Below are 27,768 nucleotides of genomic sequence, written 5' to 3'. Positions count from 1 at the left end.
ACTTTGCGTGAGCGCAGTACAAAAGCTCACAGATACACGTACACACACGCATGACGTCCTCTGTTTGTGGTATCAGAGGTCAGAGTCCATTCTGCTCATCTGAGAGCGTAATGAGATGAAGTTCTCTCGCTCCATATGACACCGCCTATACCAGAAGAGCTTTCTAATGAGATGCCATGTTCACGTCTGTCTGCCAGAACTTCTCACTGATGAGAGAGAGAGGACGGCAAAGTGAATTTGGAGAGCTGATCAGAAAAATCATTCATGCCAAATGGACCCGCCACAAATAATGACTAACTGACTAAAATTAGAGATGGAAAAACAAATTTCAAGCAGCAGTTTGGATTATTTGCTCAGCTTTGTTCTGATTCCATTTATTAGATTAACAATTTCACAAAGAGATCTATTAAAAGTGACATTAGAGCTCTTCAAAATATTTTATAGCACAAAATAGCAATGTTATTAGATTTGCTCTTGTTCAGTTCATGCAGTAAAATGGCTGCTGATTTTGTTCCCTAAGGTGTGGAGCAGTACCCCGTGGGAGATGACTTTTTTGCTGAAGGGACACAAGGACTGCGTCCGTAGCTGCCGTTTTTCTTGGGACAACAAGCGACTTGCGACAGGTGACGACAATGGAGAAATCAGGGTAAGTATAATCTTAAGCTGCTTCAAACTGTGAATCATCTGTTAAAAGCAGTGAAGATCTGAATGTGGCCTTGATCAAGCTTCAGAAAGATTTTGGTATGCTGAGGATTTTTGATATTTGTGACCCCATTCCTATTTTATTATTACTTTTTTCTTTTTTTATTTAAACCAAGAAGCCATTAATGATGCCGAATTAAAGTACTCTCAGATCTTTTTGTAAAAAGAAGAAAAAAACCCCAACAACTTACAATCCGTTTGTTCCTGGTAGTTGTGCTTCCCAGTCACTTTTTTTTGACAGCTGTGTTGGCAGCAGTTCTACATATTAACTGCACACTTTTTTTTTTTAATTCTACACATTATAGGTGACAATAGTTTCTCTAATTAAATAATCACACACATACGGTTGTAAAGAAATTGTAATGGCAAAGGTAATCTACAATGGTGAATTTTGGATAATTGTAAATGTGAGCAGACATTATGGCCACATTGAGAGCAAATAGAGATGTTAAGAAAAGTGATGTAGGAACAAATACATCTTGAAACCTCAAAACTCAGCTTACCATCTGTCAGTTTTGCCAAGCCTTCTTTCGAGTTTTTCTTGCGGTGAGACAGGCCCAGTGCTCAGAACTGTAAAGAAAAAATCTACCTCATCAATTAAAGATGCATTTCGCAAAGAGAGAAAGTGAGAGAAAACCACAAAAAGAGGGAAATGCTGTGAAGTTATAATTCATGGCCTATGGTGCTTTTTCCGAAGCTCACGTCTGTTTAACACGCCTTACTGCCACGGAGAAATGGCAAGTGCAAAACACACACATCACATATCTGTAAATCTGGCTTTAGTGCTGTAAATAAGGATATATATATTGGTATTTGGTGTGTTTTAGCTTCTCACAAGTGATTTCTGATTGTTACAAGAAGCACCGATGCATTATAAATACACTTTTGTGAAATCTACGTTGTGTTGTATGCGTTTTGATAACCCATTACTTTTGTAACAATGTTGTATTGTTTTGTGTATCTGAAGCTGTGGAGCATGCTGGATGGAGCTCTTCTGAAGATCTGTTCATGGAACACTAAGGACTCCATGGACTCTTTCCATGGTGGATGGGTGACTGACCTGCACTTCTCCCCTGATAACAGAGTACTGGTCTCTACGGGCGGATACATCAAGGTACACAGATTATACAGATGACATCACTGTATACAGGCAAACGCTTAGTGGCGCACCGTGGAGAAGAGCTGTTTTTTTTTTAATTAGTTTAACCTGAGAATGCTGCATGTGCAGTTATGATTTAGAGCTGGGGAAAACACTTAACACCCAAGAGTGTCTGAGATTAGGAATAATTTACAGCATTAGCAGCTATTTCATAAATTAATACATTTATACAAATTAAAATAAACAGTTAATTATTAAATTAGAAAATTATTTCCATTTATTATTATAATTTTTTTAATAATCATAATTATAGTAATTCTCCATTGCCCTGCATTCTTTGAGGCGTTGTGCAGTTCTGCAAAAGCGCAAACAAGATGAAGTCTCGCCAGTCTCTTGTTTGTGATGTCATGACCATTTCATCTGTATTATCATGCAGACGTTTGTCCGATCGCTCATGTCACAGAGAAACATTATCATGTCAGGAACGGAGCGAGACTAACTTCCATCAACACTGTCAGCCATTATCCATCACGCATTGAGACTTCTTTATTAATATACTCGGAGCCATCTGTACATTGTGTAAGTGTCACAAGCGTAATGATGCTTCATCACACATCAATCTGTCAGTTTATCAAATGCATCTGCATCAGGCTGACCCTCCGCTCGAGCGCGTGAGCGACGGATCCGTCGGAGGCCCGATAATAAGCTCTGATTGATTGCCGGCTGTCCTCACACTCAGGATCCCGCTGTCTGTAATATCAAATGATAAATTAATCAGCGTACACGTTGGTGCCAAACCTCTCCATCAGACCGAACCAAACCTGCCGTAAATCTGCTACGACCACACAAAGGAAGGAGGTGTGCGAGACGTGAGTTGTCACGCTGCGCTTCCTGCACTTCTGTTGTGATTTGAGAATTTATGTCGCTTGTAGGATCCGGTTATATATCGGAGCAGATGTTGTGTGAAGTCAGTTTTTTTCCATTGCAATAGTTGATCCTGTGAAGGATCCCTGGGTATTTAATTTCCTGGCCATGTTGTCTCTTGCTTTTATTGTGATTATAGACAAACACTGACATTTTCAAAGCAAAATTATGGTCCTAGCCGTGACCTAGCAGTTTGCTCATTGAGTCGCGGTGATTGTGTAGCAGCACAAGTTTGAATTCAGCCTGCGACATTATATCCTGTTTTCACCATCTTCTCCTCCATCACAAATCGTGTTAATAAAATGATCAAAAGACCCCAAAAAGATTGAAAAGAATAGCACAGTAATGAAATGAAGCTGAATTTTGTCAGGTGTCATAATGCAAAGGGACAGCAGCCTCGTTTGCTCCATTAAACACTCAGTGTAGCTTATTCAGACAGCAGAAACAGTCTAGTATATATTGCCATGCTTGAGCTTGTTCAGCACGGCAGCTCTCTGCGTTCACTTTGAGGTGATCTGCCTCTCAGGCACATCTGCGTCTTTTGATGTCTGCCTTCTGCAGTTTGTCAACAACATGTTTCTATTTGTATCGAGCCGTCAGCGACACTTGTTCTTTGACACCATTTGCAGTTCAGTCCATCGGAGTACAAAAACAACCGAGTTGACTGGCCTGCCGCCATCCACGTTTAATCTCACGGTAACAGATCTTAGTTCATCAAGAGTCAGACGGCGAGTCTGGGATTCATTAGTAATAGCATTAGTAAATGCTTGCAGATTCAGTCATTCTGACTCAAACTCATTTGTGAGGCATGCGTATAGTTTGACTTTTGCTTATTAGCTGGATCAGACTTAATTTTTATTAAAGTGTTTTTCATGATGGAGTTCAGGGAAACTGCCAAGTAGTACAGCAATGAGTTATTTAATGCCATTTAAAAGTCAGATTTTCACTACATGAATTTTATGACCAAATTAATTTCATTGATTTTTGATATTGTAGTATGTATAGAATTTGTACTCTGATCAAAACTTTTTTTTAACTTTTGTCTTCAGTGTTTTTTTTGGACAATGAATCACACAAAATGGGTTTAGGGAGGTGGTAAGAGTTTGTAACCATAACTGTACAAAAGTGTTCTAAAAGTATTTGCTTGTTGATCAGCACTTCCTGCAGACTAGGATGTCTTAACGCCATATAAATATATATTATTATTATTTAATATTTTTTTTATTTTATGGAATCCAAAAAAACTCCCATACTGGTGAGCAAACTTATTTTGGGTGCAGTAAGAGCATCAATCGCTTTACCTTCAAGATTTTTATTTGTCACATACACAATTATAGACCAATATTAAGAAAAATAAAAGTAGAAAAAAATAAAAAGAATAAAATATAAATGTGCAGGTCAGTATGTTGTTGACATGCATAGTAATATAACAGGAATGTGCAAAAAAGTTGTACAGGGTATTTAAATAGCAGCATATGAGGTAGAAAAAATTATGAATAGCTTATTGATATATTGATATTTACATGGAGTCAAGTGATGTTATGACACAGAGTTAGAGTTTAGGAGCCTGATGGCCTGGGGAAGAAGCTCCTCCTAAGTCTCTCAGTTTTTGCCATCAGGCTACGGAAGCGCTTACCAGATGGAAGCAATGTGAATAGACGGTTACCAGGGTGATTTGAGTCCTTGATTATTTTAACAGCTCTATTTTTGCAGCGTTTGAGGTAGAGGTGAGGTGTTTACAGTCCTGATTGGAGCTGTTTCCATACCACACTGAGATGCACTGAGTCAATACACTTTCTATGGTCCCTGAATAGAAAGTTTTCAGGACTTTAGTCTGTCTTCTCTGACGTTGTGTAATTTTGAGACAAGTTGTTTAGGTGCAATAACGGCACCTATGTTGAAGCGTCAACCAGATAATTACTGGAGCTGTTTGCACTATTATTGTAGGTGTAGTATTAAAGGGGTAGTTAATGAAAATTGTCATTACTCACCCTCCTGTAGTTCCAACCCCGTAAGACCTTCATTCATCTTTGGAACACAAATTAAGATATTTTTTGATGAAATTCAAGAGCTTTCTCACCCTGTATAGACAACAATGCAACTGACACCTTGAAGGCCCAGAAAGGTAGTAAAGACATTGTGAAAGTAGTTCATGTGACGTTAGTGGTTCAACTGTAGTGTTATGAAGCTACGAGAACATTTTGAGTTCAAAGAAAACAAAAATAATGACTTTACTCAATTTCTTGTTCCGTGTCAGTGTTTGAGGTGCACTGACGACAGTGCCACGCATGCGTTATTTTTGTCGTCTTTGTGCACAAAAAGCATTCTCATAGCTATTTTAATGATGTCCTTGCTACCTTTCTGGGCCTTGAAAGTGTCAGTTGTGTTGCTGTATTTGCAGGGTCATAAAGCTCTCAGATTTCATCAAATACCTTGATTTGTGTTCCGAAGATTAACGAAGGTCTAATGGGTTTGGAACGACATGAGGGTGAGTAATGACAGAATTAAAATTTTGGGTAAACCATCTCTTAAAAACAACATTTTCATTTAAGCATCACTTTTCTCATCGATACCTGTCGACATCCCTAACTGAAATGGAAAACAATATTAATCTGTTATTATAGGAGCATTCTGTCCTTTTGTCTCTGTCTGTCCTCGTCTCCAGTCCAACCCAGTTTTATTTGCAAAGGACAAATCAGCAGGACATCTGTCTTTTCATACCGTTTCCTTGTCTGTTTTCCTTCAGCTTTGTTTTGTCTCATTTGTCAGGATGTCTGAAGCCTGCATCAGGCTATCGTGTCACCTTTTGTATTTATTTTAAATCAAGGCAACATTTGGATGGCATGCAGCAAACATGCATGAAGAATGGTGCTACTGTATGAGTCTAAGTAATTTTGCCCTTCACTCTGAGAGGTAAATGTTTTGTGTGCTTGAGTGATTTATAAAGGCTGCTTTCAGTTTAGCTTTCACTCATAAAAGACAAATGGTTGTTGTAGCTCTGTGCTCGAGTGACAAAGCGTTCCTCCGTGTGAAACCGAAATATTTCCTGGAGGAGAGGAGAAACGGATGAGGAGGTCAGCCAGGATATTACACCTTTAGTGAGGAAGAGGCTCACGCACATTAAATCACACCGCCCAACTCATTTTCGTTCTCACACGTACAGTGTTGTTTGTCCTCTGGAGGATTTGGCTGCTGGGAGCCTCGTAGTAATTCACACACGTCAGCTCCGGGGCATCCAGACCTTCACCTCTACCAGACAGAACGTTTATATCACTGCAGTTTATTGCTCCGAGTCCCACCACAGCGTTCACCTGCAAATAAGAGAGTCTGTATTTCCTTTGTTTCTGCTGTCGAACAACAGTGAGAAAAAAGCTGTTTGATTTGCAGCAGTAACAACTCTTTACCCAACGGTACAAACAGAGTTTCACAATTCCTCTGAGGTGTCTGGATGCGTATGTGAGATGGGCTTGTTCTCGTCCCGCTGTCACAACTGTCGTTTCTACACAACGTTCACACCCATCTTGACGGTCATTAGACAAAGAGTGACTGGAAGAGGAAATGAAGGGAAAAACCAGGGTAGATTATGAGACGATAGGTTTTTGTTGTGGAATATGCAAGAAGTAGTTGATTAACTCAGCTGAATTGAATACTAATGCGCACAGAGTTGTCAGTGATGTAGAGTTGATTTTATTTAGTGTTATTTTGCAATAAAATGGTTTGGAGACAATTAGTTTAAATGTACAGTTTATTGTAAGTAGTAGAAGCAGTTTGTCACTGATTAAAGGTCCTTGCACACGGAGTCTGAAATTTTCGTGTGCGCTTTTTCCTTTTTTTTTTTAATCTTTGTCATCCTTTCCTATCAAAATGCTTGTTACGGATGCGAAAATGCAGAAAATCCAACCTGATCCAATTTTTTCTTTCATGATGGAGGAAAGTTTTGGAGGCAGTCTGTTAACATGATTGACAACGTGAGGTTGTATTTTATTTTTTAAACGTGCAAAAAGTTTTGCAGAGAATTTGGCACTCGGTGTGCAAAGACCTTAACTTGTATAATATTTATGTAAAGGTAGGACTGTTCAATTTTTAATGCACTTTGCAATGCGAAATGGATAGAAAAATCTGTTTAGAATGTTTAATCCAAATTAAAGTTAGACAACTTGTTTGTAGGTAAACAAGCATTTCTTTTTAAAGCTTTTTTGTCTGCCACTTCTGGTTGTAGCCTTTATTTAATAGTTTCTGAGAGAATTCACTCAATCCATTTGTTTCTCTTTTCTTTGTTTGCCAGCGGCAGAACAAGCACTTGTACTGCAGGAAAGCTTGACACAGATTGTGTCACTCGAAGGCTCTGCTTTCTTAATTTCTCTTGCGCACCCGTAGCGCAGCGACGGGAATGGCCGCATTGCCCAACTATCAATTGCCTTTCTATCCTGTGGCTCGTACATTACATTCCAAGCCTTTTGAAACCGTATGACAGGCTTGTGAGTAACAGACCAAAATAGTAACTTAAACGGTTCAAGCGACGTTTAGCCAAGTAGACTTTTCATCTTTTGATGATCGGCCCCTTTAACTTGCTATTAAAATATAGTCTCGTACCCCTCCAGTCTTATACTTGATGAATTGTCCTGCATTTCAGTTTGTCCAGAGGGGAGATGTTAAATGCCTTTTTGTCAGACATCGGCCATTGAGAGGACAGCCTTGAGTGTAGATGTCTTTTATGTGCTCACAGCACCTCATAAACTTCCAAAAGTTTGCAAACGCCACAAGTTACGATTTTCACTGCCCGTAATGACTCAGCTTTGACTTTATCTGGTTGAAAGCGATCTGAACGTTTAGCTCAGGGCGGGGGGCAGACACGCACGCTGGTGCCTGACTCGGTCCTGACTCCTGGCAGATGACCCGTCAGAACGGGTTCACACAGGAAAGATGCTACTGAGGGCTGGCAGCACAGCGCACACCCCCGTTCCTCTCGGAGTGGAGGATTCCTGCATTAGGGCAGTCGTAGCCTAATGGATATAGAGTTGGACTTGTAACCCGAAGGTCGTGGGTTCGAGTCTCAGGTTCGGCAGGGATTGTAGGTGGGGGAGTGAATAACCAACACTCTCTCCATCCTCAATATCATGACTGAGGTGAGACCCTTGAGCAAGGCACCAAACCCCCAACTGCTCCCTGGGCGCCGCAGCATTGGCTGCCCATTGCTTCCGGGTGTGTGTACACTTGGATGGGTTAAATGCAGAGCACAAATTCGGAGTATGGGTCACCATACTTGGCCACACACCACTTCCCTTTCCCCTTTTTTCCTCTGCTCACCGCAGACAATGGAAAGAGCGAGAACAAAGTACAAAGAAAGAGATAAAGAGATTGTAGGAAAGCAAGAAAAGGGATTGTGCGCGCATTAATATTTCAGCCTTTGGTGTCTTAAATGAATAATTTAGCTTTGAAGTCTTGAGGTGGGTTCCCCTTCTTCTCCTTGTTTTCCCCATGCTCCTGTGGAAGTGTAGTTAGACAAGGTATATGGGGTTATCGTTATGTAATATGGCCTGGCCAAGTGCTTATTTTACTGCAGGCCAGAGAAGCATGATTTAAAAAGTCTATTTTGAGTTGTATGTCACAGCATCCATTTTTGACTCTCCCAGATATTTCCATGTGACGCTGCAGAGGTGACACTAAATAAAGACTGCGCAAACTGCCGTTACAATTGTAGATTTTAGATTACAAAAGAGAATAGAAACGGAAGCGTTCCCTGGTTTGGAATATCTGGTTTCAAATTGAAATTTCACTTTTAAAGTCAAATTGTGTTTTTGACAGTAGCAGCTGTAGACTGGCCAACCCAATCACCGTACAGCGTCGTTGGCAGTCAACAACCCCAAATATTCAGGGGGTGAGAGTGAAGAAATAACGGCCACTGCAGCCACTACCTCTATACCCTCGGGCGTCGCTCAACTTCACAGCGCCCCCGAGGTCAGAGGATGACAGCTGACCCTTGATCTTCTGACCTGAACCGTCCCCATCTGCTTGTGTGTGTGGAAATGTGATGTCTCGGGAGGAGATCTCCAATTCTTGACAAAATTGTCCCTTTTTTTCCTGTCTTATTCATGCAGCACACTCTCCTTAAACCCTTTCCCTCACTCTGCTGACTAAGACACTGAGGTCCAGTCTCTTGTTCAGGTTTATTTTTTTTTTAATTTGTTTGTTTTCAAGAACCTTGCAGAAACGAGTGTAGTCTGCTTTGGCTGCATGCAAATGTTTTTTTAATTGCGTTGCATTTAATGTGCATGTGTTTGGAGACGAGTAGAGTGGACGAAGCAGAGCAAGGTCAGGTGTGTGTTTCCAGACTGCACTGTGCTGTCCATTGTGTGTAACAGACATGGCTTTAGCCTGGTGAATAATTTGAGGACTTTTCTTTACTAGTGCCATTTTTTTACCCTGGTTGCATAACAGCACTTCTTAGCCTGAATGTGCAGATATTTTATGTGCCCTATGAATTTAGTTTTTTTTGTTTGTGGTGCCAGAATGTGAAGTTTGTGTTTTGAAAATGCTTTCTCTCCATCTGCTGTCGCGTTTGGGCCTGTTGCCTTTATGCTGATGTAGGGACACTGAGTCTCAATGCAAGCATACAGCAGAAATGTCCTATTTATCCATGCAATGCTATTTTAAGTGATTCCGACTTGCACTAGCACTAAAATATCAGTGTGTTTGATTTGGCAGATGTGGCGTTTAGACGTACGAGTCCAAAGTTTGTTTCCTTGACACAGGGCTACTTTCTTAACTTTTGAAAAAATAGAGCACGCGTTCTTCCAGCGGAAAGAATAAATCTGTGTTAAATCCTTTTTGGACAGAATTAGTTTTCCACGAGGAGCTCAGGTGATTTTTGTCTTAATCCCGTCCGAAAGAACTACAACTGCGTTTACAAATGTAATCTTGAGTAATTTTCCTACTGGCAGTCTACGTGTTGCTTGCTGTCACACAAGCTCCTTTTTGTAAGTAGTTAAAGCCAAGTGGTGTCAAATTGTCTAGTACAAAAGCGATCCCATCTGCAAACGTTTCGCTTTACGTTGAATCACACCCATTGAGGGCGGGAAACGGATGTTCCAAACAGTGTTAATGTCGTTGACGAAGACGACAACGAAAAATATTCGTCAACGAACCTTTTTTCTGTGACTAAGACGCAGGGCTTGAAAACGAAAAAAAATGTCAATCGGTTCACTCTGAGCAGAATCGATATTGTAACGTTTCCGTTCCTGCGTTCCTCTGTATTATTTCCATTCCGAAACCGGTTTGAGTAGAAAAAATAACGGTCAATACCGTTATTTTTAAAATTGTCTTTGCCTATAATAATAAAGTACTGTGTTTTCTTTACACAAAAAGAAAAATAAATAAATAAAAAAATACAGAAAGAGATGGTATCTTAACCCGCTGCGCTAATAGGCTATACAGCATCATCTTTTCTAGATTTTTACATTTCTAAATGTAGGCTACTAAAGACATTGCTTTAAAGACATTAAAGAATTTTTTAAAGATGTTTGCTGCAAATTGTAAAAAAAAAACAAAAAAACGCTACTTGTATAAAATGTTTTGAGGGGGAAAAAAAACAAAGGCTAAGCCTGCATTTTATTAGCCTATTATTCAGAAATGATGTAGGCTAAAATGCCGGTAAATCAAAAATGTTTACAAACATTATAAACACTAGGGATGTGCGCTACGACTAATTTGACTGTCGTTTAAACGTAAGTTTTGTATCCGACTAGTCGACTTGTCTAAAAGCTAGAAACCCCCAAAAAATGGCAAAAAAAAGTGCGTGTGTCTATATAACAGCCTACACTTGAAATACTTAAATCTTTGAATCACACTGTCAAATCCCTCAATTAATTCTGCTAAAAATAGGTCATGATTATGCTTGCCTCGCGTTATCATCATTTAATATTAGGCGGTCGTTAAACAGAAAAAAATAAAGAGCATACACTCAACAGATCCCTGCACGGCCCTCAAATTTAGGCCCTGTCCCGGCCCTGGCCCGAGACGCTAGCCTATATCTGAGTTTGTGCGGAGAGTGGAAGCTAAAGCGCGCTCTGCAGGACATGGAGGCACCAGCAAACACTTGCATTGCTTTCAGTGGAAACAAATTAAAATAGCCTACGCCGTCATTTTTTGTTTGTTTGATAAAGGTAAGAATAATACATCATTCCGACCTGTAAAGGGTCTACTTGTATTTGTGCGTACTCACAATACCAACAAAAGGTAGTTCTTTTATAAAACAAAGAAAACAAACATGATGTGCTTTCTGCCGTCTCGTCTTGAGCGCTTCATAAAAATGAACCGAAGCTGAGCGAATACATGCCTCACAGACATGATAAATATATCTATAGAAAGCTTTAAATTATCACTTAACGAAATAAAAAATTGAAAACAAACTCTTTTATTATAATCTTAATCATAATCAATAAAGATGCATTTCTCTCTAAAGGCGCGTCTAATGAGGAGACGGCGAGTCAGGATCAGCAACTTCATCCTTGCGACACGGACTCAGAAAACATTAGTTTATTAGTAAATAGTTCAAATATCTCCTTACTATTTCCCGCAGACACATTCATGGTTATGTTTGCTGGGGTTTTGCAGCAAGCTTTAGTCTATTGCGTGCATTTGAACGCAGAACTATTCAGCTGCGCTGAAGTCACCTGCTGCTGCTGCGGGGCACTAAACACCATGGAGCTGCTCTCAGTCGTGTGGTCTCCTGTTGTTTCCACCAGCGCGGTGATTTTTTTTTTCATCACTAATCGATAGATGTCTACAATATAAAAATAATTTTGCAGGGCTCTAACACTCAACATAAACCGGTGCATAGCTTATTTATTCAGATCGGCTGGAGCAATGCAGAAATGGAAAATCAATCAATAGACAGAATTCTTAATTTTCATATAAAGTTAGCCAACATATAAAAACAAAAGTAAAAAAAAAATAGGAACGTTTATCAAGGAATAGCATTAAAATGGCTTTAAAAAATTTACTTCATGTTGGCTATATTGTCTAAAAACAAAAGAATGCTAGTTTTACTTACTCGGAGCATGCACATTTGTTAACGTGGTCTGGCGAAAGACTGGACTAGACGATTCTGCACTTGAGAAAAAAAAAAAACTCGCTCGGAACTGAAGTCACAGGCACGCAGAGAGTTTCGAAAAGAGCCTGGAAATCCCGCAGCACCACCGAAGTGGGTCTTCGTTTAGAAGAATAGATCGCGTGCATGGGATCACGGACCGCAGCGACGTATGAAAGATTGACATTGCTGGCTTTGGCTAGCCTCCAAGCTAACGCATAGGTCTTTCGTGTGGTCATTCTAAGCTCGCCGCAACTGACGTGAAGACAAGGCATGAGAGGTCTGAGGTAAAAATGTAGTTTCTGCCCAGATGTGCTTTTAAAAATATTTAAATATTTTGATATGTATTCTTTTTCAAAAGTTTTATTTTAACTTGTTTAAAAATGTAACGTTAAAATGATGGTAATTTGAATGATAAAATGTTTTTTTGGGGGGTTTTTTTTCTCTCGTGTAATCGACTATTGTTTTCAGTGTCGACTATTAGGAGCTGTACCGTTTAGTCGACTAGACCCGCACATCCCTAACAAACACAGTAATTAGTTTCTCTCCACAACAAATCCTCTAAACTTAAGGATAGCCTATAGGCCAGGGGTTCTCAAAGTCTACATTCAAAGGTCCAAATCTGAATTTTCATCAGTGTCAAAGGTCCGGAACAATTGGTTATTACAAAACGTGTTTTTAATAAACATACATAACATATAACAAACAAACACTAATTTAAAAAAAAAAAAAAGGTTCCCTTTGCATTCAAAATACTTTAACAAGTGCAAAAGTGGTAAAACTATTTAAGTGTCAGCAGTAGAAGTCGACCTATAATGTTTTTTCTCTGGCCAATGCCGATATTTAGAAATCAGGGCAGCCTATGGCCAATATATGATGCTGATTTTTGGGCCGATTTTCTCTTTTTTTCCCTTTATATCAAAAGAGAGTTTGCGTAAATGGTTATTGCAGGGCACAAGATAGTAATAGTAGTAGTAGTAGCCTAATTCATAGTAATAATACATGGCTCAAAACTTAAGCACCTCCTCAAAACAGTTCTGAAGCATGCTTTTTTGTTTATGTTTGCTGACAGACACCAGTGTTTCCCGCAGACTAGCAAATGCAAGTTGATTCTCTGCCAGCAGGAGGCGCTGTTGGAGCGTGATATATAGCTGTTTCCCCGGTAACGACTGTAATCAAATAAGCGCTACTTTATCAGCCATTACAGGAAAGACCAAATGAAAATTGACATCAAAGCTTTTCTGAAGAAAACGGACGGTTCTTTTAAAAGATACATTCATATAAAAACACCCGCGCAGCATTTTATTCAATGAAGTATAAGCCTTTTGGAAAATCTATTTGTAGCGGTCAGTTTTGATATTGTGACAAGCCGCCACAAATAAATGTATACACTGGGCACTGCTATAAGACAAATTGCCATAATATAAGAGATAGCAAAAAAAAATTAAAATATTAGCGGTGAAATGTCGCCCGATTATGTCAAACGTCATACGCTCACTGGATGTCATGATGACAACAAATGTTATGAAGGAAAAGTTTCAATATCTCGCCTGCAATTTCGGACCTTCTCCAAAAAGACATAAAAAAATAAGAATAAATAAACAAATGATTTACAAGTTTAACGTGCGTTTATCAAAGTAGGATAATTAGTGTTCTTGAAATATGAAATAGAAGCGGGTCCGGATTAAATTCCCTCCGGGTCCGGACTTTGAGAAGCACTGCTATAGGCTATAAAAACGTCATTCCAAAAACAAATTAAAGGTGAAACTGATGCCTACCACTCGGCACGAATCCAAATGTTTACATATTCTCGACGTTTAGCCTACTAAAATATTATTTATTTGCTTTTACTTTCATCGAAGCACTGCTGGTGTGTAAGATCTGTTGAATCCATCTTACACTGACTGACGTCGGATAAACGCTAACGCCGGTGTTCTGACGATTTGTGCTACCCTGTCAGATTTTCCATTTAAAACAGATGGTAGCAGAATTCATTGCCATTGCGACTAGGGTTCACAGCTGAGCACGGGCGGGCATTTCACTCGCTGGATGCGTCAGCATTACATTTGTATAGTCTGTACTACTTGAATTCGTGATTGGTTGACAGCAAATTTAAAATATTAAATGGAACGATAAAATAACGTTATTAACCGGTTAATGGCCATTTCAAATTTTCGATTCTGTTTGGAACTATAAAATTTGATTTAGTTTCTGTTTCCGGTTCTGTTCCAGTCAAAATTTTTTTTGTTTTCGTTCCTTGAACCGGTTCAGAGCCCTGCTAAGACGAGACGTTGACAAGCTAAAACTAATATCTGATGATAAAAACTATGACGAAATTTATGCGCGTCTTCATTAAGACGAGACGGGACTAAAATGTTATTTGAGGACTACCGGACATTCAAAATACATCCTATAGGCTAAGTTAACTGTCTTGTCTTTCAAAATGTGCATCTCTGTCATTGGATAAGGTGCGTTTGCATGGCAGCCGCAGTGGACGGATAGGCTACCAAAACGCGAACTAGCGATCTGAAACAATGGCCTCAGCACCCGAAGGGTTAGGGAGTGGGTGACCAGACGTCCCGTTTTTCCCGGGAGTCACAATTCATTGTCGATTAACTTAAAGTTAGTGAAGGTGCGATAGGCGGAAACGCGCTGATAGAAGTGCTCTCTCTCGCGCACGCTCCACTTCTTCAGTTCTCATACAGCGCGCGATCAGTTCGCAGTGTTCAAATACACACACAGCTGCCCAAATGTCTCTCATGTAGAGCATCTCACAGAAATACAGTCCGTTATGGTTTAAAGGATTAGTTCACTTTTAAAAAAACTTTTGCTGATAATTTACTCACCCCCATGTCATCCAAGATGTCCACGTCTTTCTTTCTTCAGTCGAAAAGAAATTAAGGTTTTTGATGAAAACATTTCTCAATATAATGGACTTCATTGGGACCCAAACGGTTCAAGGTCCAAATGACAGTTTCAGTGCAGCTTCAAAGGGCTTTAAACGACACCAGACGATGAATAAGAGTCTTATCTAGCGAAACGATCGGTCATTTCAAAAATAAATAAAAAAGTTTAAGTTTTATAAGCACAAATGCTCGCCTTGCTCTGTTCTGTGATGCGCGTTCGTGACGTCACGTAATACGCAATTACGTGGAAAAGGTCACGGTTGACTTAGGCGGAAGTACCGAGTCAGTAGGCTTTTTAATATTAAAACACCCAGGATACGCACACGAAATGGGCATTTTAAACGATAAACTGACACAAAGACATTTGAATATGTGTATATGGTCCTCCTTCCGCACATTTGTAAACACTGACTCGGTACTTCCGCCTAAGTCAACCGTGACCTTTTCCACGTCATTACGTGACGTCACGAATGCGCATCACAGAACAGAGCAAGGCGAGCATTTGTGCTTATAAAACTTAAACTTTTTTATTTATTTTTGAAATGACCGATCGTTTCGCTAGATAAGACCCTTATTCATCGTCTGGTATCGTTTAAAGCCCTTTGAAGCTGCACTGAAACGGTCATTTGGACCTTGAACCGTTTGGGTCCCAATGAAGTCCATTATATTGAGAAATGTTTTCATCAAAAACCGTAATTTCTTTTCGACTGAAGAAAGAAAGACATGGACATCTTGGATGACATGGGGGTGAGTAAATTATCAGCAAAAGTTTTTTTAAAAGTGAACTAATCCTTTAAGTGAGCTTAAACAGGTGGGTGAAAACTGAATGTATGTCAGTAGGCTATTACATACATACCTTCCGTCTTAAATGGACAGCGTTCCTAATTATCTGTCATAAATGTTAACCAACAAAAGATGTTAAATAAATGTATACTTAAGTAAACCTACTGTATCTGAAAATGAGTTTAATTTATATCTCTACCAAAAAATTAAAATGTATTCCAGTTTTTCCAAATTCAATCCTTGATTCAAATTTCTCATAACTAAGCTTAATTGATTTGGTCTAAAGAGAGAAGAATTAATGACTATTTTTGTTTGAATACTACATATAAAATAGCTACCAAAATAAATGTTGGTAACTGCAGTTTGACTAAAAGTTGACAAAAATACAATGACGTTTCGTCGACTAAAACTATGATGGACTCAAATGACTAAAATGTGACTAAGACTATTAAGCATTTTCGTCTCAAGATAAAGACTAAATCAAAAATGCCTGCCAAAATTAACACTGGTTCCAAACATATTAAGGTAAAAGTAATCAAGTGGGGTATGTATGAGCCTCCTGCATGGTAGGCTGTGATCTCTTAACACAATTCAATGAACGCTGTGCTGCCTACGTGGGCATGAACGAATGAGTTTGGTGTGACTGACTGGGTTTTTTAAACCAACCATATGCATGCGCAAACGGCTGGCTCACCCTTTAGTGCTGACTCTTTGTTATCATCTTGGGTTTTGGAGTGTAGAGGTAGAGCAGACTATCTTAGCTAAGAACGCAGGCTATCAAGGAATGGAAAAAGGTATTTTTCAGAAACCGTACGAGCGAAGCAATGTGCGGTATCTGCACAATGCAGTCTTGTGCCTCTGTTTGATACACCGGGCAGAAAAATCTGTCTCTGCTGGTGTGAGTTTTCAACACCCAGCCGCAAGTTGTGGAGAACGAGCTTGTTAAATGCAAACGAGACCCGTTAATTCACCGAAAGGGCCGACTGATTAACGAGTCTGTCAGGGGCCGTGTTTTTGCGCATCTGCACGCAGAGACCGTGAAAACAAGCACTGTGGTCGAAGGCATCTGTCGTCGCTGACGGTTTGGCCGATAGCTGCGTGGTGGCCTCATTTTCTCAGCGTGGCAAACTAACGACAATCACACCGCAACCCTCCGGCATTCGCACTCATTTGGAAGTTCTATTAATATGCGTTTGACATTTCCTTTGCTGCTTTTTCTGCGTTTCCGAGTAGCTGAAGGGAACCCGAGACCCTCAGGTGTCATTGTCTGCATTGTGTTGTTGAAAAAGCTGTAACTATTACAATGATACTAAGGTAATGTAGCTCATTGGAATTTTTTGGGTTTTTTTCACTGTTGCAGTGGTGGAGCGTGGAGACCGGAGAGGCCTTGCAGACATTCTACACGATGGGAGCCAATCTGAAGAAGCTCCATGTGTCAGCCGATTTCACCACGTTTGTCACCGTGGACAGCATTGGAATCCTTTACATTTTAAAGAAGGTGGAGGGAGGAAGACATTAGTGTGCTCGGGTGTGTTAGAGCAAAACTGCTGCAAAGTGAATGTCGTGAATCAGATGTGTGACTTGTGCCTCCCTTTTTATGTGTAAGAAAAAAAAAAAAAAAGAATGGAGAGAGATATACGTTGTTACTAGTCTCCACCAGGAAAAAAAAAAACAGCCCTACCTGTAAACTAGTGCTTGTCAATTCCAGTCGTGGGGGGCCCTGCTCTGCACATGTAGCTCGTCTCCATTACAGACCTGATTGAGGTGATGTGCTCATTACTCAAGGTCATGGATCTGTGTTGTAATGAGCAGATGATCTAAATGGGGTGTGTGAAAAGGGGGATGAGCAAAGTGTGCACAGGCCCCCAGGACTGGAATTAACGAGCACTAGTTTACAGGTAGGGCTTTTTTTTTCTTTTTTTTCCTGGTGGAGGCTAGTAACGACTTATATATTATACTGTGTTTGATTGAATAAAATTTTTTGTTTTTTTCCTGTAATAAGAGCTCTACAACCCCTGCTTTTCTGTGTGCTTTTGAAAGGGAAAACGCATACAATGCTATGCTCACATTCAGCCCACACACAAGCATGTGCTCTTTTCACATTACAAAAACTACAATACTGCATGGTCCGCTCAGTCAGGCATACACTGCAGCCCCAACTGCTACTTTATTCTTGACCTGCCTGACATATGAGCCAGCCATCTCTGATGCAGAGCTGACACTTATTGCTACATGCCACCCCTCTTTTACTATGTGTGCGCCAGAACTTATGGATCGCTACTGTGATAAGCCTATGCCTCATAATGACTACCGCTCATTTTGGTACATTGTGATCAAGTCTGGGTTTACGTAGAACAGGCAATACATTAGCCTGCCAACACACCTACGTGCCTGCTGTCGCCGTCATGTCCCAGGAGCGCCTTTACTAGACGCGCCCATCGGACAAGAACTTTCTCACTCGCCACAACAAGCCACTATCCCGCATCACAGTAGACCAGGGGTCACCGATCCTGTTCCTAGAGAACCACCTTCCTGCACAATTCACTTCTAACTGGGAAACGTAACGCAAGGGTGCCCAATTAAAGGATTAGTTCACTTTTAAAAAAACTTTTGCTGATAATTTACTCACCCCCATGTCATCCAAGATGTCCATGTCTTTCTTTCTTCAGTCGAAAAGAAATTAAGGTTTTTGATGAAAACATTTCTCCATATAATGAACTTCAATGGGGCCCAAACGGTTCAAGGTCCAAATGACAGTTTCAGTGCAGCTTCAAAGGGCTTTAAACGATACCAGACGATGAATAAGGGTCTTATCTAGCGAAACAATCGGTCATTTCAAAAATAAATAAAAAAGTTTAAGTTTTATAAGCACAAATGCTCGCCTTGCTCTGTTCTGTGATGCGCATTCGTGACATCACGTAATGACGTTGAAAAGGTCACGGTTGACTTAGGCGGAAGTACCGAGTCAGTGTTTACAAATGTGCGGAAGGAGGACCATATACACATATTCAAATGTCTTTGTGTCAGTTTATCGTTTAAAATGCCCATTTCGTGTGCGTATCCTGGGTGTTTTAATATTAAAAAGCCTACTGACTCGGTACTTCCGCCTAAGTCAACCGTGACCTTTTCCGCGTAATTGCGTATTACGTGACGTCACGAATGCGCATCACAGAACAGAGCACGGCGAGCATTTGTGCTTATAAAACTTAAACTTTTTTATTTATTTTTGAAATAACCGATCGTTTCGCTAGATAAGACCCTTATTCATCGTCTGGTATCGTTTAAAGCCCTTTGAAGCTGCACTGAAACTGTCATTTTGACCTTGAACTGTTTGGGTCCCAATGAAGTCCATTATATTGAGAAATGTTTTCATCAAAAACCTTAATTTCTTTTCGACTGAAGAAAGAAAGACATGGACATCTTGGATGACATGGGGGTGAGTAAATTATCAGCAAAAGTTTTTTTAAAAGTGAACTAATCCTTTAACAGGCCAGGTCAGCCTTGCAATTGGAGCACACATTCCATCGCCCGATCCAGCTCAGATGCGGTATGAACAAGACTTCCCTCCTTACATTTTCAGCTCTCCCTTTCTGCTGAAATGCTGTTAGAGGTTCAGTGAAAACGCTCCTATTCCTCTAAACTGTTACATAACCCATCACAGCATCCCCAGGCTGATGCCACCTACGGTCAAAGTCGTCTTTGTTGTGCCCTTTTGCAGATGTAACGCAACTAATTCTTGGAATAGGGCAGCTGCTTTTCTGCTCTATCCTTTTTCTTACCGTGTATTGATTGCAGAGGAAAAACTGGTAAAAATTCTCAACATGATTCTGAAAGACAACAATGATCATAAATCCTAAAAATCGGACAAGTCATGAACATACATACAAAAAGCACTGTGTAAGTGCAAGACACTTTTACATACTCAAACCCTCTTAACTGTATGCAAAGCACATAATCGGTACCCGCCATTCTCATCCCACTACTCACTGGACGCTCTGTTCGTATGAGGCTAGTCGTCTCTGACTCGTGTGCGCCTGCATCATCTGTCTTCTGCCCCTGCTCCCCGAACCTTGGCCTGAGAATGGTTCCTGTCAGCTGCTCTCGCTGTTGGTGCCGACTTTATTGCTCGCTCTCGTCAGGTCAGGTGGCTCGGAGCCAACTGCACACATATGAATAGCAGAGAACAAGAATGTCTATTGTTATATAGCAGAATAGCAGAGAACAAGACAACGGACACCAAAGCCACAGGTCAGCGTGCCGTTGGTCTTTCCTGCCGCATCCCTCTCGGCGTGGCGGCGTACACCGCTGTGACGGGTGCTCGTGGAACTTTGGATGTGATGCCTCTCCTGAACGCCATCCTAGTCCTGCTGCGAGCAAAGCTAACTTGTGGAGGAAATACATGCCATGTTTGTTGTTACAAAAATACTTTACCCGAAACCCAAAAAATCCCATTCTCTGTTATTCGCCCCAAATGACTGACTTTCTTCTCAAGGACACAAAAGAACCACCTTGAGCAGGGATGGCCCTCTCCGGTCCTGGAGTGGTCTGTCCAACTTTGGAACTACATTCAACGTCTTCTAAAGCCAATTGTTTTGTGTTGGCAACACAACAACACCACAGTAGCAGCTTACAACTCAATTCCACACATTGCAATTGTATGACCGTTTTGCTACTTTTTCACACCTCTACAGTGCAAAATGCTGTACTGGTGTTACACTAAGTGTAAACCTTTTACTGAACTTTTTCTCCCTCGCACAAAACTCCACAACGTGTAGATTGTTCTTGGAATGGCTAATTTACCCACGCAACTTCATAAAGTGACAGTAAATGTAACTACACCTTAAACCAGAGGATTTCCAGCCAACTTTAACTCCACACCTAATTAAGCACACCACAACCAGCTAATCGAGGGCCGCTCCCAAAATTACATACTGCCCTACTATATAGGAGACCAATTCACAGTATTTACAAAACATGAAGCAAATAAAGTACTCGGAAGACTACTTCCATGCAGCAACATTCTTCAGCGTGCGTCCAATGGACATTTTACTATCCAGTGATGCCACAGGAGATGAGTTGCGAATGGCGTCAAAGCAACGCAACAAACAGGTACAGGTCAAGGTGACAAATTTAGTATGTCAACATTTGTACTACGGACATTCGTACTATGCGCAGCATAGTTTCTCAAGGACAAGAACAAACAGTTGCAAAGTAACTGCTTATTCAAAACGAGTGGCTATTTTTGGGGACAGCCTCTGTCTTCAGGATAACTACCAAACAGGTCACTTGGAGCTAAAATCTGTGGGAAAGCGGCCCTCCAGGAGCTGGATTGGACACCCCTGGTCTAAGATGAACATTACACGAGGCCTGATTTTGGGGGAAAAAAGTCTCTAACCTGGAATCTTTTGATGGCAGGCAAACTTGTTTGTGCAAGTGTGTGGAAAAAGGTGGCTGTTTAACCACCAATTGTCAGGAAAACACGACTCTCGCAAGCGACCCGCTAGTGCGCCACAGTGCAATGTGGTCTTACAGATAAACATTTGAGGACTTGGTCTAAATGTGCTTGTCCTTACGCTGATAGTAACCATCTGCATACCGTTTTGTAACATTACTATCTGTTCCTGAGATTGGGTGTACTTTTTGCAAATGTAGTGTAACAAAATGGGAACTTGCCAATATAACCACATTTACCGTTAAGCATGCAGTCATACCACGCTCGTCTGCCACAAAAGTTCAACCTAAACGAGGATGTGTGACATTGCTTCTTAAGCTAAAACTTTGCCCCCTCTCGAAACGCATCTGGTCTCGTTGACAGATGAATGTGGATCGTCGGCAGGTGTAATTTCTCTTTCGCCTTTCCCATCATTGACTGCAGGGGAGGTGAAGCCCTAAACAGGCTCGTGGCCAGTGTTGCCATGGCAGCTGGCTTTAGGATGCTGGGCATCCTCCCAAAAATGTCCTTTAGTCTCACCTCCGACAGTGGTGGTGGGGTACTCGATGAGTTTGACCCCGCAATAATAACACTTATCTTCGCATCTGAACTTTGGGGGCGCACGTTAACGTTTTCAAAGGTAATAATGGGTCAATGGAACCGTGGGATCGGGTTCAAAATATACAAAAACAACCCTTACGTCAACATTTTCCACTGCCTACAGACACTGTGGTTATGAAAATTATTGTCTGTTTTATCTTTTAATGGGACAACTTAGAGCTACAGCATGTAACTTTTTTTGGGGTTAAAATTACACTTCAAAAAAGAATTTGCAGCATTGGGTCTGATTTTGCAGAAAATTTACATTATTTGGCTGTTTGACATCACTCGTGTTTGCATGCTTCACATTCGTAAATGGCATTTGTACAAATGTGGGGCATTTGTATCTTATTCTTACAACAGTTGCTTAGAAGTTAAACTTGTCATCTCATTGGCTGCTTTTAAATGGCAAAATTCTAAACTGCAATTGTGGTTCACATCTGGGGAAATCACCGGTTGCCGAAACTAAAACATCTCAAACTGCGGAGAGTCTGCGCTCAAAAAGAGAACGTTTCAAAAGTCTGTGGTAAAACAAGAGTGAATGCTGAGTAACTTGCGATTTTGTTTCAAACAGACATGGCTGACTCTGCATACCCTTACAAGAACCTTTATATCGTCTGTCTTCACATTAGTATGGCAAGCTTTGAATAAGAGTCTGAGGTTTAGATTTAGGTCTTGCATCATCTGGAAATAGTTTCTTAAAGGATTCAAACGTATTCAAAAATCCAAATGCATACGTTTACAAGCTAATTTCACTTCATTATTTTATTTTTAAAGGGATAGTTCACCCAAAAATTCTGTCATTGATTACTCGCTCTCATGTCGTTCCAAACCCGTAAGACCTTCGTTTACCTTCAGAACACATTTTAAGATGTTTTTGATTAAATCCAAGATCTCTCAAACCCTCCATAGACGGCAACACAACTGCAATGTTTCCAGGTCAACAACGTAGCAAGGACATCGGTAAAATAGTCCACATGACATCAGGGGTTCAACCGCAATTTTACAAAGCTACGAGAACACTTTTTTGTGTGCAAAGAAAACAAAAATAATGACTAGTCAACAATTCTTCTCCACCTCTTCCAGTCTGCAGCGGTGCACCGCCATTGTGGAAAGAGTATCAGGACACATGCACTTGCTTCCGCTTCATGTAAACCACATGGATTTAATAAAAAATAAAATCACAATTTTTGTTCCGAAGATGAACAAAGTTCTTTCGGGCTTGTAACGACATGAGGGTGAATAATTAATGACAGAATTTGTCATTTTTGGGTGAACTAACCCTTTAAGCAAACGTTAAATCTTTCAAAACAAATTCCTACCGAGATGTTGCACTCGTATCTCAATCACTGCTAAAATTTCCTATTACGGTGACAACAGATATCACACAAATTGAAGGGTGCTCATTCCTGCTCTTGTATATTGCACTTTTGATCCTGAAGTCTCTGCTGAAGCCCAAGTGCTCAGTTACCTAGGAGAGTTTATTTAGAGATGCGGCTAAACTTCAGCTTCTTTTCGAGCACAGTCGCAACATAATAAACAGTGTTTCTGGCAAGGAAATACATTAAAACGACAAAACTAGAGTAGGCCTACATAGTATCAGTGTTTTATGAGTAGCTCATTACTTACCTTACATTTGCATTATCTTTAGCATATTTTTACACACAGACCTACCTTCTTTGTGCAGTACCTGTATGATCAAGTCAACGTGAAATCAAGCAAATCAATTTTACAGTCTTAATACGCATGCTTGGTCATACTGTGAATGTGAAAATCAAATTCTTAGCAAAATAAGCAAATAAATGACATACAGGGATTTTCAAGCCGCAAACAAGTTACAAAATACAGACAAAATAAAATCTCTATAGCAACTTTAGTTAGAAACTTTGGTAACACTTTAGTTTAGGGACCAATTCTCACTTGCTCATTAGCATGCATATTACTAGCGTACTGGCCAATTATTTTTCTACATGACCATACCTAAACTTAATAACTTACTATTAATAAACAGCAAATTAGGAATTTAATGAGGCAACGGTCATAGTTAATAGTGAGAATTAGTCCCCAAACTAATGCGTGACCTAAACCTTTTACAAAAAGTTTCACTATTCAATGTAAAAAAAAAAAAAATTATATACAGATCTGATTTCATTCAGAAACAGAAAACCGGCATCCTAAAAACCCACTGCCAACTCCAAAGGGAACCCCAACATCGAACATGTTGGTTAGCAATCACAGTTGTTTATCGCAGGACTAAACAATGTTATTGTTACAACTAAGGCAAAATGTTCACTGAATAAAATGGTAATAAGTGCATAAATAGTTGAAGAAATAGGCTGCTACTTGTTAGATCAGGACTGTAGCCGCCACACCGAGCGGGTCGCTTCCCGCCACTGCGTATTCAGATTAGCTGCCGATGTAACTTAAAACTGAAACGATCCTAAACGTCAATATTTGCTGACATTGTTAGGTAAGTACGCTTTGTTCTTTTTGGTAGAGATGATAAATGCATGGTGAGGGCTGTTTTTGTTCCCTACAGCTTGATTTTGTGTGTTCCTAAAGCTCTGGCCCAGTTCTCGCTTATATTCTCAGCCCTCCCGCGTCTCTCTTTGTTCTTTTTATATCAACATGACTGAACTGGTTGAACGATCGTAAGCCTCCTTTATTTTGATATCGCGGCAGAAATCTTTTTGGCACATTCTGTAAGTGTTAATTAATTTATCTGTAAGATAATTACATAAATGGTTATCCCCTGATGCTTAATTTAGTCAAAGGCTTCGGGATACGCGCTATCTGGGACGTAAGACTACAGTTATCTCATTATCTCTCATTCTATCTTTGTTGTGAGAACATGATGAAATAGAAAGTCACGGATATTTGATAAAAGGTTATGTCAGTCGGATAGTCTCACCTCACAAACGTATCTTTCTGATGTAAACCGCCCTTGAAATGTTGTCCGATTTATAAGGCTCGGCGAGAAAGATGCTGTAAACATTTTACAGATTGGGAAATAAAACGCGCCGCAGGTCAACCCGAGGCTATAAATGTCTGGTGGATGTACATATCATAGTAAAGCTTTACGAACTTCTCTATTGTTTTATTTAAGGTATATAAAAACTTTAAAATAAGTAATCCATCAATGTAACAAGCAGCTTTTCAGTCTACGATTTAGGTTGTAGTACCTGAATGTCCTTCAATTAGCGTGCCGTGAGCGTTACGGTGTTCTGTCGATTTGTGCTACCTTGTCAGATTTTGCCACCTCCCATTAAGAGTAGGTAGTACAATTCGACAACCAAAAATGCTACCTGTCAAATTATGGATTATTAAAGTCTACACCTACCCCAACCCCAAATCTACCCTTACAGTAACGCCAATACAGTAATCGTTTGTTGTTCAGGGTTGTGGCTAGAACTCATACAGCTATGGCCAGAAACCAACAATAAATACATTTTTCTACCAATTAGATTGTTTTCTTAACATATACACCTACCCCTTACAGTAAAATACTGTAAATAGCAAATACAGTAATTATCGTTGTTCAGCGTGAGAAAAATTATGCAATATTGATGTGCGCATCAATCAGCAAGCCCTGGTAGGACAATTGACGGGTAGGATAAAATGTCAGAGCACCGGTTCGTTAGGTGCTGGTTGTTCTGAGTCATTTTCTTACACTAGCTGTGTAGTTTTCCTCCATCTATAACTGCAACGTAACAGAGTAGTGTTAAGCAACCTATCAAGAGAAAGAAACGAGCTCCATGGAAACAGAGTGCTCAAGAAGTGAACCGTATGTCACGCCACCTGAGGGGGATATTATCCTGAAACGCACGTCCTTATCAGAACACATCTTTTAACATGATCTCTGGCTTTACAGAATCGTAATATGTTGTAGCTCCCCAGAGGCCACTAATAAGTACATACACAAACAACACAAAGAATCTTTAGATATAGACACAGAGCGACAGAACATCAGGTAGATAGAACAGAACAATAGACAAAATAGATATATAGACAGGTGTTATGCTTTCTGTATACACCAACCAATTTTATAAAAAAACAACTGTGGGGTCTGCCTTGAATCTTCTGTTAAGACACAAGTCTGCCAATATACAGAGTACGTTAAACTCCACACGTAAAACCACAGTAAATACAGAGAGAAAAGAAAGGAATACGGCTCACAGAAGGAACAATGGTTCTACAATTTGGATTTATTCCATGTGCTTTGCAAGAATATAAATAAAGACCAAACTTACAAAATCTGTGTGCTGGAAGCCCAAGCCTATCTACACATATGTTAGTCAGCAATGATGTCACAAATCCACCTGTTGCTCATACCATTGTTTTGTTTTAATGTGTCGCACTTTGACCTGCCAAATTTGGTACCTTGCATACCAATGCAATTTATTGGATTTTTTTTCTGTCATTCTTTATACATGTTTTTTTAATTACATATATGAACGAGTCAACAAAATATTTATTTACAGAACTGTGGCAAAATTCTACAGTGACAATGAGTGAAAATAAGACATCTGTTTTTATACTTTAATTTGAAACGCATGTGGACGTTCGCACGCTCTCCGTAGTACTAGAATAATATTTTTTTGTTTTCTCGGATGGCTGCGTATTTGAGCTCGACGCGTCATATAAAAATATTGTAACGTTAAGACGACATCAGACGAGAATTGCACGATAAGAATAATAATTAGAATAATTGTAAATATTACAGTAATGGTAATAGTTCTCTATTAAACAGTAAAATTTCTTGCCAATATATGAATATTAATCTGCATGGCATCGCCAATTATGTCAACAACCGCTCCGTAATGATTTTGGCATGAGACGTGTCCATTTCGTGGTTGTCCAGTGCAATGAGTCCATTCACATTGTGCATATTCATATTTTTAGATCAATAACCACAAACAAATGAAATAAAGAAAAGAAGAAACAAAGAAAAGAAGAAAAAGAAAACGGAAAAGAAAAAGAATACAGCAATTCATGTAAATGTCCATTTTTATCCCAGTCCAGACATGCCATGGTATTTTGGACTAGATATTCAGTGAAAAGTCAGTGTAGTCCGTCCGAGTCGCCGCAGCGACAGTCTTTCCCAAGTCCGTCTCTCGCGCGACAAAGTCTCGTGTTGGCCGCCGTCCTTCGGAACATGATTCAAATCTTGAAAAGTGTACATTCCAATTCCACAAATTCCACAGTCTCCTCCTATTGTTTTTTTATGCAGTGTGTGTGCGAGTGCATGCGAGTGTTTCGTTAAAAGGCCACGGGTCCATGTCAGCGGTCCTTGTACGCGTCCTTGTGCGAATCCTTACACGTTCGATACGAGAGGCTCCGGTGACGCTTTTAGGTTCCGTATTTGCGGTCCGTTTTTGCAATGCGTGTGAGAGTGAGGGTCCATGTTAGGGGCAGGCTACATTCTCTGAATTCCACTGTAATAGACATGGGCGTCCGCCATTGCCCTGTGAATGAAATCACATCACTTATCCAAAGTGTCCATCAAAAAAAAGCCCCCCCTTCTCCAGTTCACATGGACTGCATGCTTTCCATCAACTACACTGCATGTCTCAGGACTGGCTCAGGTTTTCGTTCATAGGCAAAACCAAAAAGGGAAAGAAAGAAAATACGACGGAAAAAATTTTCGGAAAGTAAGGAACGCACGATTCAAGAGACAATTTTTGGCGAGCGTCTCATCGTAAAGCAAGCCTTCGTTAAATGCTATCTGACAAACTTCTCCGTCCACAATTTAGTTTTATGCTTTGACTGACTAAAACAAGCTTGTAAACTGTGTGCTGTTTGAGAAAAAACAAAACATTCTCCCCTAAATAAGGGAATTTAAATCACAGCAGACTTATTTTTTTTTTCTCTCTGACAAGCGCTGGTACTAAAAATTAAAACTTCACTACGAGACGAAAGAAACAACACAAGCAAAATATCCTTCGTGTGAAGTCCAATCTCTGCTTCTATGCCAGCCGTTTCGGATGCCCCACCTCGCAAAAATCTCTCCATTTCCCTCCCACCTTGCTAACCCTACGCTGTCTAGTCAGAAAGCAAGCAAGCAAGCAAATTCCCACTCTAAAAACAACATGTGTTTATAAGGCTTGTAGCAGCATTACGGTTTTAAGTTGTCATTCAAGCAGTCGAGGTCGGCGGTGGGGAAAGGCTGAAGTGGCACTTCCCAAAGAAGCCGAGGAAAGAATAGCGAGGAACGGAGGGAAGGAGAAATCAAAAG

General features: G+C 40.2%; 2 protein-coding genes across 11 annotated transcripts in view; one reads left to right on the top strand and one right to left on the bottom strand.

Moving 5' to 3' along the window:
- Positions 1-17,497, top strand: part of LOC306858459 (apoptotic protease-activating factor 1-like) — a 40,604-nt gene extending 23,107 nt beyond the window's left edge. For 3 of the 5 annotated variants that reach the window (XM_079399022.1, XM_079399020.1, XM_079399021.1), the window contains exons 25-27: positions 521-646; positions 1,670-1,816; positions 16,863-17,157. In XM_079399022.1, coding sequence (XP_079255148.1) covers positions 521-646; positions 1,670-1,816; positions 16,863-17,021 — 432 coding nt within the window. In that variant the 3' untranslated portion in view covers positions 17,022-17,157. Of the gene's footprint in view, positions 1-520; positions 647-1,669; positions 1,817-16,862 lie in introns of all 5 variants that reach the window. The other 2 variants (XR_013783211.1, XM_079399019.1) reach the window with 2 other exon arrangements.
- An 8,053-nt stretch (positions 17,498-25,550) lies between these two features.
- LOC306858741 (ankyrin repeat and sterile alpha motif domain-containing protein 1B) overlaps positions 25,551-27,768 on the bottom strand; it is a 174,332-nt gene continuing 172,114 nt past the window's right edge. For all 6 annotated transcript variants that reach the window (XM_079399426.1, XM_079399427.1, XM_079399428.1 and 3 more), the window contains one exon: positions 25,551-26,998. In XM_079399426.1, coding sequence (XP_079255552.1) covers positions 26,950-26,998 — 49 coding nt within the window. In that variant the 3' untranslated portion in view covers positions 25,551-26,949. The remainder of the gene's footprint in view (positions 26,999-27,768) is intronic.

Source organism: Barbus barbus (assembly GCF_936440315.1).
Source record: "Barbus barbus genome assembly, chromosome: 39".
Classification (NCBI taxonomy): Eukaryota; Metazoa; Chordata; class Actinopteri; order Cypriniformes; family Cyprinidae; genus Barbus; species Barbus barbus.
The sequence above is the reverse complement of the archived record's forward strand: the minus strand, read 5'-3'. Positions and strand labels throughout refer to the sequence as shown.